This window comes from Pygocentrus nattereri, chromosome 10 (assembly GCF_015220715.1).
Source record: "Pygocentrus nattereri isolate fPygNat1 chromosome 10, fPygNat1.pri, whole genome shotgun sequence".
Classification (NCBI taxonomy): domain Eukaryota; kingdom Metazoa; phylum Chordata; class Actinopteri; order Characiformes; family Serrasalmidae; genus Pygocentrus; species Pygocentrus nattereri.
The window spans coordinates 22,895,664-22,914,549 of record NC_051220.1 but is presented as its reverse complement, the minus strand read 5'-3'; the positions used below and the strand labels follow the sequence as shown (position 1 = coordinate 22,914,549).

Genomic DNA, 18,886 nt, shown 5'->3' with positions numbered 1-18,886 from the left:
CAGAGCTGGTTCATCTGAAGGTGTGCAATGAAAGAGTGTGTATATTTTTTTTAACTTCTTGACTGAGCCTGTATTAATATATCGTAATCTCTCCAAGTGTATAGAGCAGGAGTATTTAATTAAAATTCAATAAGGTCCAGTTAGAGAAAACTTTTTCAAGCAAAGGTCCAGAACATCACAATGTCGAACTTTCATCATGATTCAGTGGCATATACCGTTTACTGACATAGTGATAGAAACATCTTATATAGTCAACAACTGAATGTCAAATCAAATAAAGTACAATTCAGTTATATTTAAACAACAATTATTGTCAGTTTTTTTCTTTTTAGAGCACGTTATGTGAAATAAGTTCCCCCTGATTCACTTTCTTTTACAACTGCTGTCTCTCAACTCATCCCTCTCCTTGTGTGCATCACACACTCGAGTCTCGGTTCTCATCGGAATGCACAGATCTGACTAGCTGAGTAGCGTCAAGTGTGATATGTTCAATTCATTCGAATGGTCTGTGAGTTTCCTGGGCCACTAAACCGGTACTGTAAATGCTTGAAAGCTACGCCGACTAAAATAGGACAACCCCATTGAAATTAAATAATTCTTTATAGTTTAACGGTTATAGGTCCAGGTCCGCATAGGACACCGTCTGGGTCCGAACTCGGACCGCAGACCGCCTATTAGTGACCTCTGGTATAGAAGAATCCATTTCAGAAGGCCATATTTTAGATGAGTGAGAACATTCAGACTTCCACTCCCTGAGAGTAATAATTTTCTCCAAAATCATGCCAAACGTTAATGCTGGCTGTTGACTACGTGGTAATAGCGCAATACTGGGTCGGGAGAAATCTCTCTGTTGGACACTTAAGAAAACCAATGAAATAGGTTAGCACAGAAAGAAGACATTTTGGGGAAGAACCAAAAGGTATGAAGCAAGCTTCCATCAAATGTATCATTGAGCCTGAGTGCTTGTTTGTGAATTATGGTGACCACCATGTCTATTCTGTTTAACTGAAATTATTTAAAAAACAAATATATAACTGCGCAGTGACATGCTAAAGTAGTGTAAAATATTTGGCTCCAGACCATCTTGGATCATAGTGAATGTGTGTTTTTTTTTAGAAAATGGAGAGTGTCCAGGTACTAACCAGACTGATGAGACAGTAATGACTGTGCATTCTGCAGACACCCAGACAAATATCTAACAACCTCTCGCCTCTTACAATATCATATACAACATCCCTTTTAACTGTAAGTCTGCATGCCTGTGCTTTGTCACTCCGTGCTTTGTGACTGGTGAGACTGGCATTGGCTGCTTCCCCTCAGGAACACATTCAGTCTCTGCCCGGATAGGCCTTTGACTCTTAATGTCTGGATGCACTGATTAGCCTCTGCTTTATTAGCCATGATTTATGCTGTCTGGAAGGGCAGAACAGCCTTTGAACTCATTAATGTGCCTTAGTATAATCAAATTTAGCTGTATTACCAGCTACTATTCAAACATTTGAAATCACTGTTTTTCAGCATGTTAAACCAATTTTGTTGTTTAAAATGATTCCATTATGATGCCAGTGTACTTTCAGGTTTCAGGTAATCTGTAGGAACCTGTAAACCATTAAGAAATATTTGATGTGTCTAGAACGATAAACAGAGCTTTAGGTATTTCCAAGAATGACTGAGAAAGCTGTATAGCATTGAATGAACCTCTGTTATAATAATTCATGTCTCTTATCTTGACAAGAAATGATTAGAAATATATCATTTCTGTATATTATTAATCGTTTCATTCTTGAAACTGGAAATATTTAATAAAAAATGTAAATACCTATTGGGGCAGATTTATGAAAGAAATATTTTTTTTAATTCAGATGTAAGAAAAAAAGAGCATAAATGTCTTCATTTGGAGTCTTGCCCAGGGTCCCTTCTAGGGATAATTTAGGGATAAGTTTGCTTGCATGGGCAGGGGATAAAAGCCAGTCTGCAGCATGGAGGGCAGAGGTGTTACATATTACACTATACCAACCACTTCAATTTCTTGTTCATTAACATTAAGAATGTTTCTAAGAAATAATCCAAGTACTTTTATTGATATGCTACATGACTAATAACCTAATAGCATACATAAGAAAATAAAAAGACCATTAAAGAAGGTTTCACTACAATGTTTTTTGAGAATTTACTCTTTTTATATAGAGCATTGAAAAACATTCTTATTAAATTTTTAGTCTTTGTTCTAAAATCATTCTTATTCATTCATTCATTCATTCATTTACTTATTTATTTATTGGGAAGGCCTCTATGAGTTCTGCATTAATATGATATGATTTCAAGTTTTTAAAAGGTAATTTGTCTCTTTGCTGGAGTACAGCAAGTAACAGGGAGCATTTTGTTTCAAGGTTTCATGGTGCATTTGATGATACAGAAACCTTTCTGCTAGCAGCGAACCTGATCCCTGCTGCCCTGAGCCAGATCCCTAGAGAGAGAACGAGGGGGCAGTTGGACTGACAGACTGAAAACAATACTCCCTCCCCAGGCGGGAAGGCCAGAGAGGAGGGAGGTGGAGGAAACTGGCTGCTCTCTCTGGCAATTGTGCCCAGGCCTGATAAGACTAGATGTTTCCTCTGGCTTCCCCAGCATGGCTCCATTCTGCATTGTGTAGATGGCGGAGATTTATAATTGGAATGAGTATTCTTAGGGTTGGGGGTTCTGTCTGGGGAGGCCGCTCGGGACGCTCATGAAGGGACGGAAACAGGCCAGAGGAACAGGGGGAGGGGTATACAAAGGAATCTGTATGAATTGTTGACACCAGACTATCCAGCTGCAGCTGGACCACAGCCACTGCTTTTCCTTTTCATATGCATCAAAACATCCTTTTAGCAAAGGAGAAATGCATGTAATGAGGAGGCTCCCTGTCTTTAGTTGAAATCACCCATTACAAATATAATGGACCATTTAAACTCACCTCATTGCTTTTAATAGCCAGTGATATAAGCAAAGACCTAATGCCTCTGAAAAATTCCAAATGAAAGCAGGACTCCAGGGGTGTCCAGTCTTGGCGAAAAAGGACCAAACCAGCATTTTCATTCCAAATCAGCAGCAGCACACCTGATTGTACATGTTTATTAGTTTGTCTCAATCTTCAAACAATTGGTCACGTGTGCTAGCCCTTTGCCAATAAGACTGGACAGCCCTGCAATAATCCTTTGTCAGTTTAGTTTCATAGAATGTTTGAGTGTCTGGAAAATCAAAGAATGCTTTGTTCTTTCTGGTGCTTCAGGCTACAGAAAGACCAATAAGATGTTTGTAAAGTGATGCAAACTTTCAGGACTCTTACTAGTTTAATGACTTACTCTACTGTGGTGCATAAAACGTCACAGTATACTGGAAACCAGTTGGAGTGTTCTTGTGTCCAATCTAGAGACTAGTTTAAATCAGTAGCCAACTCTGCTCCTTGGGATTTACCTTGCAGTGTACCTGCTACAGCTAATTAACTTCTTCAGAAGTCCCTGATTAGCTGGATCAGAGTGAATAGTGTATGGCAGGGATTCCCATCCCTGTTCCTGGAGTACTCCCTGCCCTGCACATTTTGGCATCTTTTCCTGCTCCCAACACACCGGATTCAACTTATCATCTAATGAACAAGCCCTTCCTGAGTTTGAAGAGTTTAAATTAGGGCAGGAAACGACAAATCTATACAGGACAGGGGATACAGTTGGGAATCTGTGGTGTAAGTTAACAGAGGGGTTGGATGTAGGCTGGATCTAAACTCTACAGCAGTAGTGCCCAGTCCTGGTCCTAGAGATCTAACACCATGGAGAGTTCAGATCCAACACACCTGGATCTAACCTTCAAATGCCCATGAAGGCCTTTACTACCTCGATCAGACGTGTTTGATTAGGGTTGGAGCTCAGGTCTCAGGAAGGACCCTCAGAGAGTCCAGATCCAACTTAACTTTCAGTGCATACATATGTTACCATTTCCTTTTCAGAGTGCAGAGGTGATGTCACTTCTGTTAACAGGCCTGTTTAACAAGATTCTTTTATTTTTTCTATTTCCCCACTTTTCCCCTCTTGCTCTCTTTGTTCATCTTCTAGCGGAGAAGGTGACTTCTCTGGGGAAGGATTGGCACAAGTTCTGCCTGAAGTGTGAGCGCTGCAACAAGACCCTGACATCAGGTGGTCATGCTGAGGTGAGTGTGAATGGGGTAGTAATGAGTAAGGCTGCAGCAAACAGTTATTTCTATAACTGATAAGTCTCTCTCAACTTATTTAATTAATCAGTTAAATGAACTGGTATCCCTTCACTTTGACTCCATCACAGCTGTTCAAAGTGTTCTGTATGTGCTGTATTATCATGATATTGTGATGCAAAAAGGTAATAATGCATTGTGAAGTACACACCAAAGTATACAACAACAAGGGTAACTCTGTCCAGCATGTTCATTTGTGAGCTGTGCAACAAACATGAAAACAGTTATCAGCAGTTATTCAGTTTATTCAAATTTTGCTCAGTATATTGTGGGAATATAGAATATTGAACCCACTATTTAGATCCATTTAGGATTGTGGACTGAGAGCATCATTATTCCATATATATGTTTTATTGGTATAACAAAATAAACATAATAAAATGCATAATGTCTCAACAATACATGTAGTGTATTGTCAATTTTGAATGACTATGTAGTATATGAACATTTTAAGGCACTTGTAACTTTACGTGACAGGTGAACTGTTTTACATAATCAGCATCATGAAAACAACTAATCATTTTTATCAACTATGATTTTATCAACAATGAGTGCACACTGTGAAGAAGCACTCTCATGAGCTTGTTTGAGCACACACCCCCACCTTTTTGCAGGCTAGCAGAGAGAGCTACATATTGACTTTCTGACACTTTGTGTTTGCATCACATGCTCAGTTAGCTGTTCCATTCGAAGAAACCAACACTGGCCTTCAGTGCCCCGGGCGAATGGTGTGTGGTGATGTGTGTGGGGCGTTGGGCAGCACTGTGCTCGGCTCGAATGGGCTCTGCCATTTAGTTTCAGTTAGCAGGCACAAAAACATTCAAAGGAGGATCTTTAGTGAGGGAACACTATATAAGGACTAATTAAATGAATAAAGGCCACAACCAAAAGACTGCAGTCAAACTTCCTTGACTGTGAGACTTAGTCATGCTATTTAATTGTAGTGCATCATGCAGAGCCCTTTTTTCTTTCCTTCTGCAGTTAGCTGAGAGACTGCTGCACTTTAATTAAGCATTTAAATGATCCCCAGAGGATAGTCTGCTGTGATTGGCGAGGATTATTATACTGTCAGGGCCATCCTGTTTTCATGCCTCTACACTAATGAAATTCAGCTTGCTCCTCATATCCTAACTGCTTGAGCCATCATATCAGTCTACATTGTCTGCACTCCTGTGATGCAATTTTTGTACAAATTCATAAAATATTGACTGCCTACTTTTTTGTCACAAATGTAACATGGGAATCCTTTTGTCATTCAGCATACTCAGTCTGCTAATGCACAGTTTAAAGCTTCAGGAAAAGGAGTCATATAAAACAGCAGAGGTGCACAGAAATGTCTAGTTTTTCTAGTCTTTTATCATTGTAAATCTTATTAGCTGGCCTCCCTGAGCTACACTGTTTCATAGTAGCTGCCAGTTTTTTTCAAATTCTGTCTGAATTTGATGATGCCAGATGTTAACCACATCTTCTTGTTATTTGTACTTCTGCTGTGGCTCAAGATCTTGCACCACCTTTGATGTGAGATGCCAAACATTCTCAATAGGGTTGAGGTCTGGTGGACTGCAAAAAAACCCATTAATAATACCACAGGTGTGCAATAATTTTTACAGGAGTTTAGATCTAAGCTGGTAACGATGATTCACAGGCACCAAGGGAGAATAAGTCCTATTTCAATCAGCAACGGAGGCTACAGGCATGATTATTGCTTTTGTGAACCCCAAAATGTCCTCTTGTTTCTTCATTATACTCCCAGGACCAGGCTACGTGCAGGAAGTATCTGACTTTTGCATTTACTACAGGAAAGAGGGCCTTTGTCATCCCTGATTGGAAGCTGGTGTGCAGTTGTAATCTCTGGATGGGGATTTATACTTGACTGACATCACCTCCAAATCTGGATGTAGGTCATGGCTACTATGATGAGGGCCTGGTCTCTGTGAAGGCTGTACTCTATTGTCATGGATATAAAGTCATGTTTATAAATCATGAGTTTTTCACCTTGAAAACTGTCACTGAACTGATCACTGATAGTGAAGTACGTTTCTGAAACGGCAAGGTCAGTGCACTATGGTCCAGAGGTGTTTTCCTGTTTAGTGTCTGAAACCCAGCATGCTCTGTGGGATCATGAATGATGGCAGGTAGTCTTCCAGAAATTACTTGACAGTACCCTGTTTTAACAGAGAAAATTAATCATCAGTCAGGTATCCTTCTCCTGGTGGTCCTATAAGGGGTTCAGTAGTTGGTGTCTGAGAGACTGTGGAGACTCAGATATCAGGTTGTGGGACCTAATGCTTTAAAGAAATGAGTGGGCTGGGGATGTTAGACCATCTCCCTGGTTTCTTCAGGGAAAGAAGCCTGGCCATGCTGCTGCAGTGAAATGGGAGCTGATGGGGGTGTTGTTGAGAGCTGTCACCAGTTCTATGAATCCCTGCCTACAGTGGTAATCTGGAAAAGCCATCTTTCTTGTTTTCCCATAGCCTGTGATTCAAATGTAGCTACTTTTGTATTCTGAGTTTTAATTACATCACCATGCACCAGAGAGCAAGGAAAATATTATCCAGTAATATCACCTGCCACTCCCGTCACTCCCACTTATCATTGAGCAAAACATGTAGCTAGCTCGAGACCCTCCCTGATACCACGTTTCACTCAGAAATGCGTCACAGTACGATAGGAAAATACTTTAGTATTTCTGATTCACACTGACCTTCAGGAGCTAACAATTCAGAAAACCAATAATACTGATTGACAACTTTATATGGTCAAAACCTAAAACCTAGAGATTTCTAAAACGTAAAGAAGCAACACATCTTAAAATATGAAAATGAAACATGGCATAAATGACCATGTTTCGCATGCAAAAAATTCTCCACAAGGGTGCGACATTAACACTCAAATTTGGAGTTTGGTGTTTCGTAAAAGCAGTGCTTTGCATCAGTGATACTATGTGTCATTGGTTTTAAACAAGATTGTTTAATGTTTTTCTTGGGTAACTTTAAAGAAATATTATTGGTGCTTTATCAGTTGGATTTCCACTGATGACTACAAAATCCATGGACTAATGTCAGCTGAATTTATGTGTGGATATATTATCAGGACCCTATATTAATGTCAATATTAGTCATACTCTGAAGAGAGAAGCTTCTACTCATTTCCTTTTTTAGCAGTCTTGATAGTGTAAGAAGCAGTCTTGACCATGTGACGTGCTGTGATGTGTTGCTTGAGGGCCTTTGTGCCATTACCCGGTTTTTCCCCCAGCATAGCGTTGTTGGCACAGGGCCACTGGTGCTGACCCTGTCAGTGACTTTGCCCACAACTACCTGTTCCCATGACAACCTCACCCCAGTGTGCCTCTGACTAAGCTATTCTTTTTTTTTTTTTTTTGATACAAAAGTGAACAAATGTAAACGTTATCCGTATTCTTCTCATACACACACACCTGCCTGCCTGACAGTAGTTTATGAATCAACAGAGACTGTATCCTGGTAACCGCTGTCAGTGTTATCCGGAAAAGAGAGCAGGTGCCAAGGGATAACAAGCCTTTCTTTGGCTTTTAGACTCAAGTGGATTAGTTCGGGAAGGACTGTGTACAAGCATCAGCTTAAAATGGAAAGCGAGCATCTAGCCAAATTACGAACCACGGACGGAGCAGTGAGAATACAAACACACACAACTGGATTCAGATTTTCAGATTCAATCACACTTGTAATGGATGGAGGTATAAAGGGGTGGTGGAGCACTGTAAAGTATGAACAGTTGCCAATTTTCCTCATTCATGTCTTCCTCACATTCTTCCCCATCTTCCTCACAGCATGATGGGAAGCCCTACTGTCACAAGCCGTGCTATGCTGCCCTCTTTGGGCCAAAAGGTGAGAACAGACTTCATGTTTATGAGTGAGAGTTTGTACTGCCACACTTTACTGCAAACCTCGGTTTCAAAAAGGTTGAGACAATGTATGAAATGCTAATAAAAACAGAAAGCAGTGATAAGTACATTCTGCTGATTATTAATAATACTTAATAATACATTAAGAGCTGTATTAATCTAAAAACAGCACAATTATCATTACAACATAAGAATATTGTCCTCATTATTATTATTATTATTATTATTATTGCTATTATTTCTTGATTACTTTTGTTCTATATGTAGTTAATACATGGTTATCTGCTGAGAGTTGCTAATCCTATACAAGTGAACCTCATCATGATGTGCACATTTTACTTGTCGTTGTCTAAAAAGCGACATCCAAATGTGCATTTATCGTTCAGCAGATGTGCACAGGCACTTATATGCTTCCAAACCATGAAAGGCCCTCACCTTGAACTTTTTGCTGGCAATAATCTGTGTAGTTGTTCTTTATTTTCTTTGGCCCAGAAAACAACCAATCCATTTTTTTCCATCAACAATGTTTATGGAAACATCGGTTGGCTTGTCAGGTCACAATACACATATCTGCTGTGCATAAGCCCATTTTATGAGCTGGAGCCCAGAGAAATCATGGCATTTCTGGAGGCTGCTGACAAATATATTCCCGTGTGTAGTACAATCCTAACTTGCAGTTACAAAGGACATTTTGTCAAAGTATTCCAGAGCCCATGCGATGATATCTTTCACAGTTTGCTGTTTAAGGGCTTGAAGCTCACTGGCATTTACTTGTGATTTTCGGCCTTGCCCTTTATGCACAGAGATCTCTGAACCTTTTAATGACTTTACAAAAAACAGATTGAGAAATACCTAAAATCCTTGCCATCATTCATTGAGGAACGTTGTTCTTAATGTGTCAATTGACTTGATGATATATTGTTTGGCAAAGTGTTTGGGTTTTTTTTTTTTTGGTTTGTTTCTTTTTCTTCACATGATCGTCATGTTCCTAACGTTAAATTGCCCCTGTCCCAACGTTTTTAGAATGTGTTACAGGAATCAATTTCAGAATGATCATATATTTATCACAAAAAAAAACAAACAAAACAAACAAAAACAAAACAAGCTGATATGGTCAAATATAAAACACATTGTCTTTGTGGAGTTAAAAATCATTGCTTTTTTGTATTTGTATTCCACACACTGTCCTAAATTTTTTGGAACTGATGTTTGGCCAATAGAAGACCAGCATCACCTGTTGAGTGCACACAAAGACTTTCTCTTTCAGAGTATTGTATATCTCAACACAGCACACCAAATATTTTCCATATGGCAGGAACTGAATACATACTGTGAATAATCAGTGAACAGTAAGAGCCTATGCCACACCATACTGTATCATGAATACATTATAACTGCCGATTTAAAAAATAGGTCAGATAAACGAAGGGAAAACTGAAATGAATTAATTTAATTCAAACTGATGTGCACAGTTCATGCTAGTTCATGCATGTAATTTCCTGTGAATGAAAAGAAATGGATTGCTCTTATTACGTTCCCATATTAAGGAGGGCTTCCTGCTGGGCAATAGAGAAGACATGGTGAAAATGAACAAAAACAATAAGTAGTGAAGATTATCTGAGTTTAAATTTTACCAGAACAAGTAGAGTTTGTGTTATATTTTAAACACTGTACTTGTTATGAGGCTCAACTAAAAAGATAATTATTTTAAAACACATTTATTCTTGAGTAGTCATGACTTTGATATTTGCCTCCTCTGCAGGTGTTAACATTGGGGGAGCAGGATCTTATGTGTATGAGACCCCCATCAGTAACAACCCTCCTCCAGGCACTGTGGACTCAGCACCCAAGCCTGAAGAGAAGAGGATCCCAGCAACCAGCAAGCCACCCTCTAAAGGTACCGTCTTCTTAAAGACCATCCAAGACTACACTTACATCAGACCTGGCAGCAGGATTATTTAGGCTAGGGTCCAAAAAGTTTCAGAGTTGGCACAACTACATTCACACAATGAATGGCTGTTATACAGGCTTATCTTGTTTTTAAAACTGGTCAGCGCACAACAGCTGTCTTTATATGCATTCATAGTATGTTAGACACTCTCATCCAGAGTGACTTAGAAAAGTGCTTTGATATCCATTCTACTGAGAATTGATCTTTACATACTATAAATAGGTTAGAGTCCATATATACAGTCATATGCAAAAGTTCCTGGTCAAATTAGATTGTTTTTTTTCTACAGAGAACATACTTCTACACATTTTAATACACAATTCAATTAGATGTAACATTTTGGAAAAATGATCAAATGTGGCCTATGTAAAAGGTCTTGGGTTTATTTTTTCTAAAGTGTGAATCTCAGCAAATACATAGAAGTGATGCATTAAATTGGCAGAAAAACATCATATTTAAGTTAAATGTCCCCTGTACATCCCCTGTAGAGGATGCGTTAACTTATTTTAAATTAGAAAATCAACAAAACATGTATGTAAACTATAGCCTTGGGCTAACATACTGCCGGTAGCAAGGGTCAGTGCTGACACCTAGAATGAAAGATATACAATATAGTATATATATTATATACAATAATACAAAACATTTTAATAAGTACAAGAAGTGTATTGCATTATTATATCTAATTTATGCTTTACTATAACTACAACCCCAATTCCAGTGAAGTTGGGACGTTGGGTAAAACATAAATTAAAACAGAATGCGATGATTTGCAAATCCTTTTCAACGTATATTCAATTGAATACACTACAAAGACAAGATATTTAATGTTCAAACAGATAAACTTTATTGTTTTTTGCAAATATCCACTCATTTTGAATTTGGCGCCTGCAACACCTTCCAAAGAAGTTGGGACAGGGGCAACAAAAGACTGGGAAAGTTGAGGAATGCTCAAAAAACACCTGTTTGGAACATTCCACAGGTGAACAGGTTAATTGGAAACAGGTGAGTGTCATGATTGGGTATAAAGGGAGCATCCCTGAAAGGCTCAGTCTTTCACAAGCAAGGATGGGGCGAGGTTCACCACTTTGTGAACAACTGCGTGAGCAAATAGTCCAACAGTTTAAGAACAACGTTTCTCAACGTGCAATTGCAAGGAATTTAGGGATTTCATCATCTACAGTCCATAATATCATCAAAAGATTCAGAGAGTCTGGAGAAATCTCTGCAAGTAAGCAGCAAGGCAGAAAACCAACATTGAATGCCCGTGACCTTCGATCCCTCAGGCGGCACTGCATTAAAAACAAACATCATTCTGTAACGGATATTACCACATGGGCTCAGGAACACTTCAGAAAACCACTGTCAGTGAACACAGTTCGTCACTCCGTCTACAAGTGCAAGTTAAAACTCTGCCATGCAAAGCGAAAGCCATATATCAACAACACCCAGAAACGCTGCCAGCTTCTCTGGGCCCGAGCTCATCTGAGATGGACTGACGCAAAGTGGAAAAGTGTCCTGTGGTCTGACGAGTCCACATTTCAAGTAGTTTTTGGAAATCATGGACGTCGTGTCCTCCGGACCAAAGAGGAAAAGGACTGTCCGGATTTTTATCAGCGCAAAGTTCAAAAGCCAGCATCTCTGATGGTGTGGGGGTGTGTTAGTGCCCATGGCATGGGTAACTTGCACATCTGTGAAGGCACCATTAATGCTGAAAGGTACATACAGGTTTTGGAGCAACATATGCTGCCATCCAAGCAACGTCTTTTTCAGGGACGTCCCTGCTTATTTCAGCAAGACAATGCCAAGCCACATTCTGCACGTGTTACAACAGCGTGGCTTCGGAGTAAAAGAGTGCGGGTACTAGACTGGCCTGCCTGCAGTCCACACCTGTCTCCCATTGAAAATGTGTGACGCATTATGAAGCGCAAAATACAACAACGGAGACCCCAGACTGTTGAGTAACTGAAGTTGTCCATCAAGCAAGAATGGGAAAGAATTCCACCTACAAAAGCTTCAACAATTAATGTCCTCAGTTCCCAAACGCTTATTGAGTGTTGTAAAAAGGAAAGGTGATGTAACACAGTGGTAAACATGCTCCTGTCCCAACTTCCTTGGAACATGTTGCAGGCATCAAATTCAAATTGAGTGAATATTTGCAAAAAACAATAAAGTTTATCCGTTTGAACATTAAATATCTTGTCTTTGTAGTGTATTCAATTGAATATAGGTTGAAAAGGATTTGCAAATCATCGTATTCTGTTTTTATTTATGTTTTACACAACATCCCAACTTTATTGGATTTGGGGTTGTACTAACCAAGTAGTTAAAGTAAAATATTAACTAACTAACTAACTAATCACGTGCACTAGTATTTCTAATCCTAGCAGGTAAATAAAATTACACTCTGTAGACAGGTCACAAGTCTGCTTATCTGGGAAATCCATTCATTGCTGTGAATTGCACCTTGCAGGACAAAAGAGGAATGCAAAGCTGAGGGGGCACTGAGGTTCACTGTAGAATCTTAAGCAGTGATATTGCTACTAATGGACTTATGTCTGTGGGTTGAGTTGAACTTAGAAAGCCAAAGCTAGTGGTTTTCTCAGTGAAAAGGCCAAGAGCCTCAAAGCAGCTCACTCTGGGGACCATGGGGCCAGTCAGTCCAGCTTTTCCCACACTGAAGGCCAGAGGCCACACATCCTGGACACTGTTATTCTTCATTACGCAAAGCCCAATAACAACTGCAAGACAGGGTGAATTGTCTGAGTGTGTGACTGTGTGCACTGGCTCAAATGTGTATTTCTCATTTCAGCTGGAAGCATCACCACCTTTTCTGGAGAGGCCAACATGTGCCCCAGATGTAACAAGAAGGTCTACTTCGGTGGGTATCTTCTTGAACTTGGTAACATATGACATAGCTTATAATAACAAAGCTTAACAGCACTTCATTTCCTTGTGGCAGCCGAGAAGGTGACGTCTCTGGGGAAAGACTGGCATCGGCCCTGTCTGCGCTGTGAGAGGTGCAGCAAGACTCTGGCAGCAGGCAGTCATGCAGAGGTGAGGGAAAGAGATCAAAGACTCAGCAGCTGAAACTACAGTGTAATTACAGTTCTGCACCTTTCACTCAGATTGAGTGGAAAGGTTGTATGCAGTGACTATCTTCAAGGCATATATAGAAACTTTGGATCTTTGAGGAAAATCGAGAGTTACAAACAGAAACTGTGCTCATCAGATGCAGTCATGTTCAAAAGTCTCAACACCCCTGGTGCAGATATGTATTTTCTGGAGAGGATGTGGTAAATTATTTTCACTTAGAAAAACAAAACATATCATTTGACCAGGGTGCCCAAACATTTGCATATGACTAAGAAATTTACAAAAGCAAGGAAAATGAAACATACAAATGTGTAAAGTCAATGATTTGGATGTACTATTACAGATGTGTGTTATTAATATTTAAACAACACACACAATAACTATACAGTAACACTTGCAGATGTACCACTGACAGCAAGGTATCAGTGCAATGTAATTACGCAGGTTGTTTTACAAAATCATTCTTTAATTAATCACTTCATTCATTTTTTTTTTAAATATTTAGTTTGACTGATCATTTCAATTCTTCATGAAAAATCTTTCATTTTAAAGCTTTGTTTTTGCGTGAGATGTACATATTCTAATGACTTTTTTTTTTGTTTGTTTGTTTGCATGTTTTGACAGCATGATGGCCAGCCCTACTGTCATAAACCATGCTATGCCGTGCTCTTCGGGCCAAAAGGTACAAAACATGTTTAACCTCTAAGGGGTGCTGTTGTTCAATTCAATAATGCTCCCATCAGTTTGAAACTTTTTAATGTATTATAATTAAGGTTGTACTGATCATGAATATTCATGTATGATTCCTGTTTCTCTATGGCCAACATACTAACTCATTTCCTGTACTTTCTATCAGCCAAAGTCTCAATATAAATAGTATTATTTACTCTTTAACATTGGCATTCTTTAACAAAAAAAACAGTTGCCTATTCAAATAACATGAGTTAAATAAATTATTACACCGAATGTATGAAGCAACTGGCTATTTATCACCATGAATTAATCATAATTATACGATGGCATGAGGGTGCAAGGTACAGGTGTTGCAACAGCATTCAAATACAGCACAAGTGCACTTACCTGCTTCATGTCATAACATTGCCACATAGATTGGTTAAAATAAACACAGTCTGATTGCCAATTGCATGTTTGAAGCTGATTTCAATCTTGGCTGATTATGAGTGGCAATCCCTAATTGTAATAATCAATACAACTATAGTATATAATCTTGATATGAAGCAGATATTTAAGAACTTCCTATGACCAACTTGATTGTGTGTTATATGTTCATAGGCATAACCCATAGTCTGTTCTTCTCTGTACATCCTTTGCTCTACATTCAAAATCTAAATGTGTGTGGAAGGTCATTGTTTGAAGGGATTGCTCCATTATTGTGCCTTTAGGAGTGAACACAGGCGGTGTCGGCAGCTACATCTATGACAAGGAGCCCAACGCAGAGGCCCAGCCATAAACCTGCATCTTCACAAACTCCCAACTCTACAATCACAAACCTCCACTACAAACACAGCAACTACCATCATGCTCATACACACCCCACACACCCCAACCTCCAGCCATGCCTACTGAAACCAGTGCCAACATGGATCTCTCTGCAAAAGTGATGCCACATACTGCAACCTTTTCTTATTTTACTACTTTAACCTTTTTTTTTTTTTAATTATGCCTGATCACTTAGATTTGACAGCCCTGCTCAGACTTAAGACATAAGGTTATATACACTGAATGTCCAAAGATATTCGGACACACCCCTCCTAATTAGTAAATTTAACTACTTTAAGGTGCATCCATTTCTGGCCCAGATGTTCAGCTCCACTCACATGTGTATAATATCTATAGAGATGCATTGTCATCCTTTACTGCAGTAAAGGAGTGAACTATTAATACCCATGATTTCAGAAAAAAGTGAGCAGGTGTCTAAAAACGTTTGGACATAACGTGTATGTCTTTTTAGTAAAGGTAAAGCAATAGTTTGGTGAAAAACAAAACTTGCAGTGTTTTCCCCCCTTACCTTAAATGCAGTCCATCAGCCAAGAGAAGTTTTGTGTCCTAAGTTTGCTTATGTAATTTTGCACTGAAGCTACAAGGTTAAATGGTAGATATTAGTGAAGCTACAAGGTTAAATGGTAGATATTAGTGAAGCTACAAGGCTAAATGGTAGATATTACCCTCTGTGACATTGTTAGCTACGTTATCCTCCAGTGCAAGATAAAGAAGCAAACTTCAGACACCAAAAATTGTGTAGATTAGTTTTTTGTTATCAAAATATTGCTTTCAAGTTGTGCTAGATCTTCGCTTCTTCCAATATAAGACAATAGGGCCTGGCTCCTTTTGAGCCTTCAGGGCAGGATGGTTTTGCATTGATATCAGCTATATAACAAAGACAAAAGTTCTAAGGGAGCTTGTTTTCAGATGTGGAGGAACCAGGTTGTTTTAATGGTCTGCTGACATGCAGATCAATCTCACCTCAGAGTCTCTTCAAACAGGTGCAGCACAGGAGCACTTTGCCATAAATCTATGAGATATTCACCAACCCAGATTTGCTCTTTGGCTACCTAACAGCATTCCTAAGTCAAAGTATTTTAGCTTTAGTTTAAAATTTACATAGACAGTAAAGACTCTTATTTTTAGAGGGTACAGACTCCTATATATATGTTAAAGCTCACAGGGGGTTGAGAGGTATAGAGGGCTTTATGATGGGTGCCTAATGATTGAGTAGCTGATTTTAGTATTTATGGGGCTGTTTTACGAACGTTGGCCTAAGATCAAGGAGTAAAAGAAACGAATAAGCCGTTCAGTAAATCATGTGTGATATGAATATTAGAAAACTGCCCGTTTATCTCCTTGTGATGAAACTTCATACATTTGCAAGTAGAAAGTAGCTGATAGAAACCTTTAAGTTAAACTCTTATGACAATACATTCTTATGGAATGTGCATTAATACTCAATGACTGTTATTGCCATGATATTTGTTTGCTGTACTAGGGTTGTATATTTCTAAGAACTAACTGTTCCTTGATCAAAGACAGCCCACACTTAAGTCCTGCTGCTTGTGTCTTTTTAATCCCACATTAAAGTTCATGCATGGCTCTTCTGTGCACTGCTGATCTATTTAGAATATATTTTTACCACTACTTTTATGTGAATGCCGTTTGGATAAGGAATACATTTACCAACTACTTTACTAAGTAGCTACTGTTTTTCTTTGCTACTTTGTATGTACACTCATTGTCCATTTTCAGGTTCACTTGCATTCTGTATTGAAATTATAGATAAATCTGTGTCTCTACAATATTTATTAGCCTTTGCAATTGAGCAGGTAATATTTGGGTGGTGGAAAAACTCAGTGAAAGTTGTACTATTGTCTCCAACACTGCATCTATAAGGTGGACTGAAAAAGTAGAGTGCACAGTAAGTGGACACAGTGTTTAAAATCACCAGCAACACTGCTGTGTCTGATCTACTCATACCAACATAGCACACACAAATGCACCACTGCCTGTCAACTGTCAATGTCGCTGCAGTGCTGAGAATGATCCACCACCCAAATAATATCTGAATTATGTCCTGTGGGGGTCCTGACCATTGTCGTAACTAGAATCTTACCGTGCAAAAAAGGGACCCATAGGGAATAAAAAAAACCTATTCACTAATGTTCTGTATCAATGAAGTTCATTTTTTCAAGGCATGCTACTCCACCCATTAGCATCTAATGTTAACCTAAAGGTTTATGTTAAACTCTTTATTTGGGTTGCAATAATTAGACGTCATGATTAGCTGTCTGTCACACTACCAGCCAAATAAGAATCTCCAAGAGCTCTTTCTGTGCGACATGCATATTTTGATAAAATGCAAATTTTGATACATTACCTGAATGGATTGATTTGATCTTTAAAGATTTCTGAGTTAGAACCAGTAAGTATATCATGCAACAGGTTATACAGGATGTTTGACAATGGTTTCATGGACAAGATGCATTATAAAAGTAAAATAAAGAGACATCGGGGTTGTCTGTCTAGTGTTGATGGAAGTTAACTGATAAGGTTTGCTGTTAAGAAACTGGAACCTCCTGTGAGTCATGGGTATCAATATCTATATAAGGGGCTCAATGAAGATTTTATGGGGCTCTGTCAGGATGGCACCCCCAGCATTTAAACAACTGCTTCTGACCATTGATGATAAAGTGGGGCTAGCAAACTATGCAGGGAAACAATTACAATCTGTGACTAGAACTGAAAAATGCACCTATATGGTTTTTGGCTTGACACAATGGACCAAGAGTGTAGATATATGGTAGGTGTTTCTAATAAAATGGCTAGTGAGAGTCAAAAGGAATTGTATAGCATTGGAAAAAAAATTCATATAAAATGTGCTATAACTTTTGCACAGACTATGTTTTGTTTTATTTCCCCAAATTGTTAAATTCAGCAAACAAACCATAATTGTGCATTAAAGTATTCAGAAGTGTGTTTGCTGCAGAAGATTTGTACTTATTTTAATGTAAAAAAATCTAAATGTTATTTGACCAGGGGTGCCTAAAACGTTTGAAGACAACTATATCCACAATGACTTTTTAACCATGGAGCAATTGTGAGAGTTTCATATAGCAGAGCAAACTATAAATGAATTAGACAGCAAGAGGGCATTACCTTCATGAACTATGAGAATTATAATGAGCATTTCTGTTTATCATGTATTCTGAATTAGACTATCATTAGTGAAGCGCCCAAATGTCCACTCCAAGTTTTGACAATTTTTTAAAACTGTTTCTGATGCTGTATTACATGCAAATTTATAATAAATGTCTCCTGTCACATGTTCTGCTGACTGTTAGACCTTTCCTCCACCACACCCTGCTGTTAACTCAAAGCCAAGGCCACCCCCATCACACTCCCACAGCCACAACACTCCCTCCAGAACATGCTGAATGTTTGCCCTTCGATTACAGCTCATTTACTGATTACTTGTCATGGGCCCTCAGCCATGACAGCCTGTGAAACACGCCACCTTCACATGAAGTAAAATCCAACAGATCTAGTCTTTATATACTGGCCAATTGCAGTTGTACCAAAGCTGCCTTTTTCTGTTGTCACTGTGATGGATTTGGTGTGAGGTAACGTGTCTGCAGTGTTTATAATGGCGCTTTTTAATAAAAGGCCTTAAAAGAAAATGCTTTGAGATATACAAAGGAAGAGCACACATTTCAGCAGTCAAACAGGTCTGACTAAATAAATAACTAAATAAAACTGAATCAAATATCATTCAAATTTGCATAGAAACAGGAATAAAACAGGCACGCTGGGTTTCCATTGGAAGGTAATGTAATATGCAGTGGAGTTTCACTCTGACCTCATAAAACCTGAAGCCATTATTGAGTTTCTATTTGCATACATAGAGAACTAGTAATGTTACACAGCTCTCTTTAAGCACTTGCACACACACAGACAGTCAATGTTCTTAAATGTGAAAAACATCAGTGAAACAAGTTGAACAGATATATCTGAGACATATATCTGTTCTTTTTTAATTTTACCCGATTTTCTCCCCAATTTAGTCGTTTACAATTCCACCCGCTACCTAGGACTCCCCCAATCACACGATACTACCAATGCTAAGAGGGTGAAGGCTAGCACAGGCTTCCTCCGAGACCTGTGAAACCAACCACCGCATCTTTTCGAACTGCCACTCACACGT

General features: G+C 38.8%; 1 protein-coding gene across 1 annotated transcript in view; it reads left to right on the top strand.

Annotated features, from left to right (window-relative positions):
* crip2 (cysteine-rich protein 2) overlaps positions 1–18,012 on the top strand; it is a 28,562-nt gene extending 10,550 nt beyond the window's left edge. The window contains exons 2-8 of the mRNA XM_017694496.2: positions 4,089–4,183; positions 8,052–8,109; positions 9,889–10,023; positions 12,890–12,958; positions 13,040–13,134; positions 13,798–13,855; positions 14,577–18,012. Of these exons, the coding sequence (XP_017549985.1) occupies positions 4,089–4,183; positions 8,052–8,109; positions 9,889–10,023; positions 12,890–12,958; positions 13,040–13,134; positions 13,798–13,855; positions 14,577–14,644 (578 nt within the window). The 3' untranslated portion in view covers positions 14,645–18,012. The remainder of the gene's footprint in view (positions 1–4,088; positions 4,184–8,051; positions 8,110–9,888; positions 10,024–12,889; positions 12,959–13,039; positions 13,135–13,797; positions 13,856–14,576) is intronic.
* Positions 18,013–18,886: the final 874 nt, after the last annotated feature.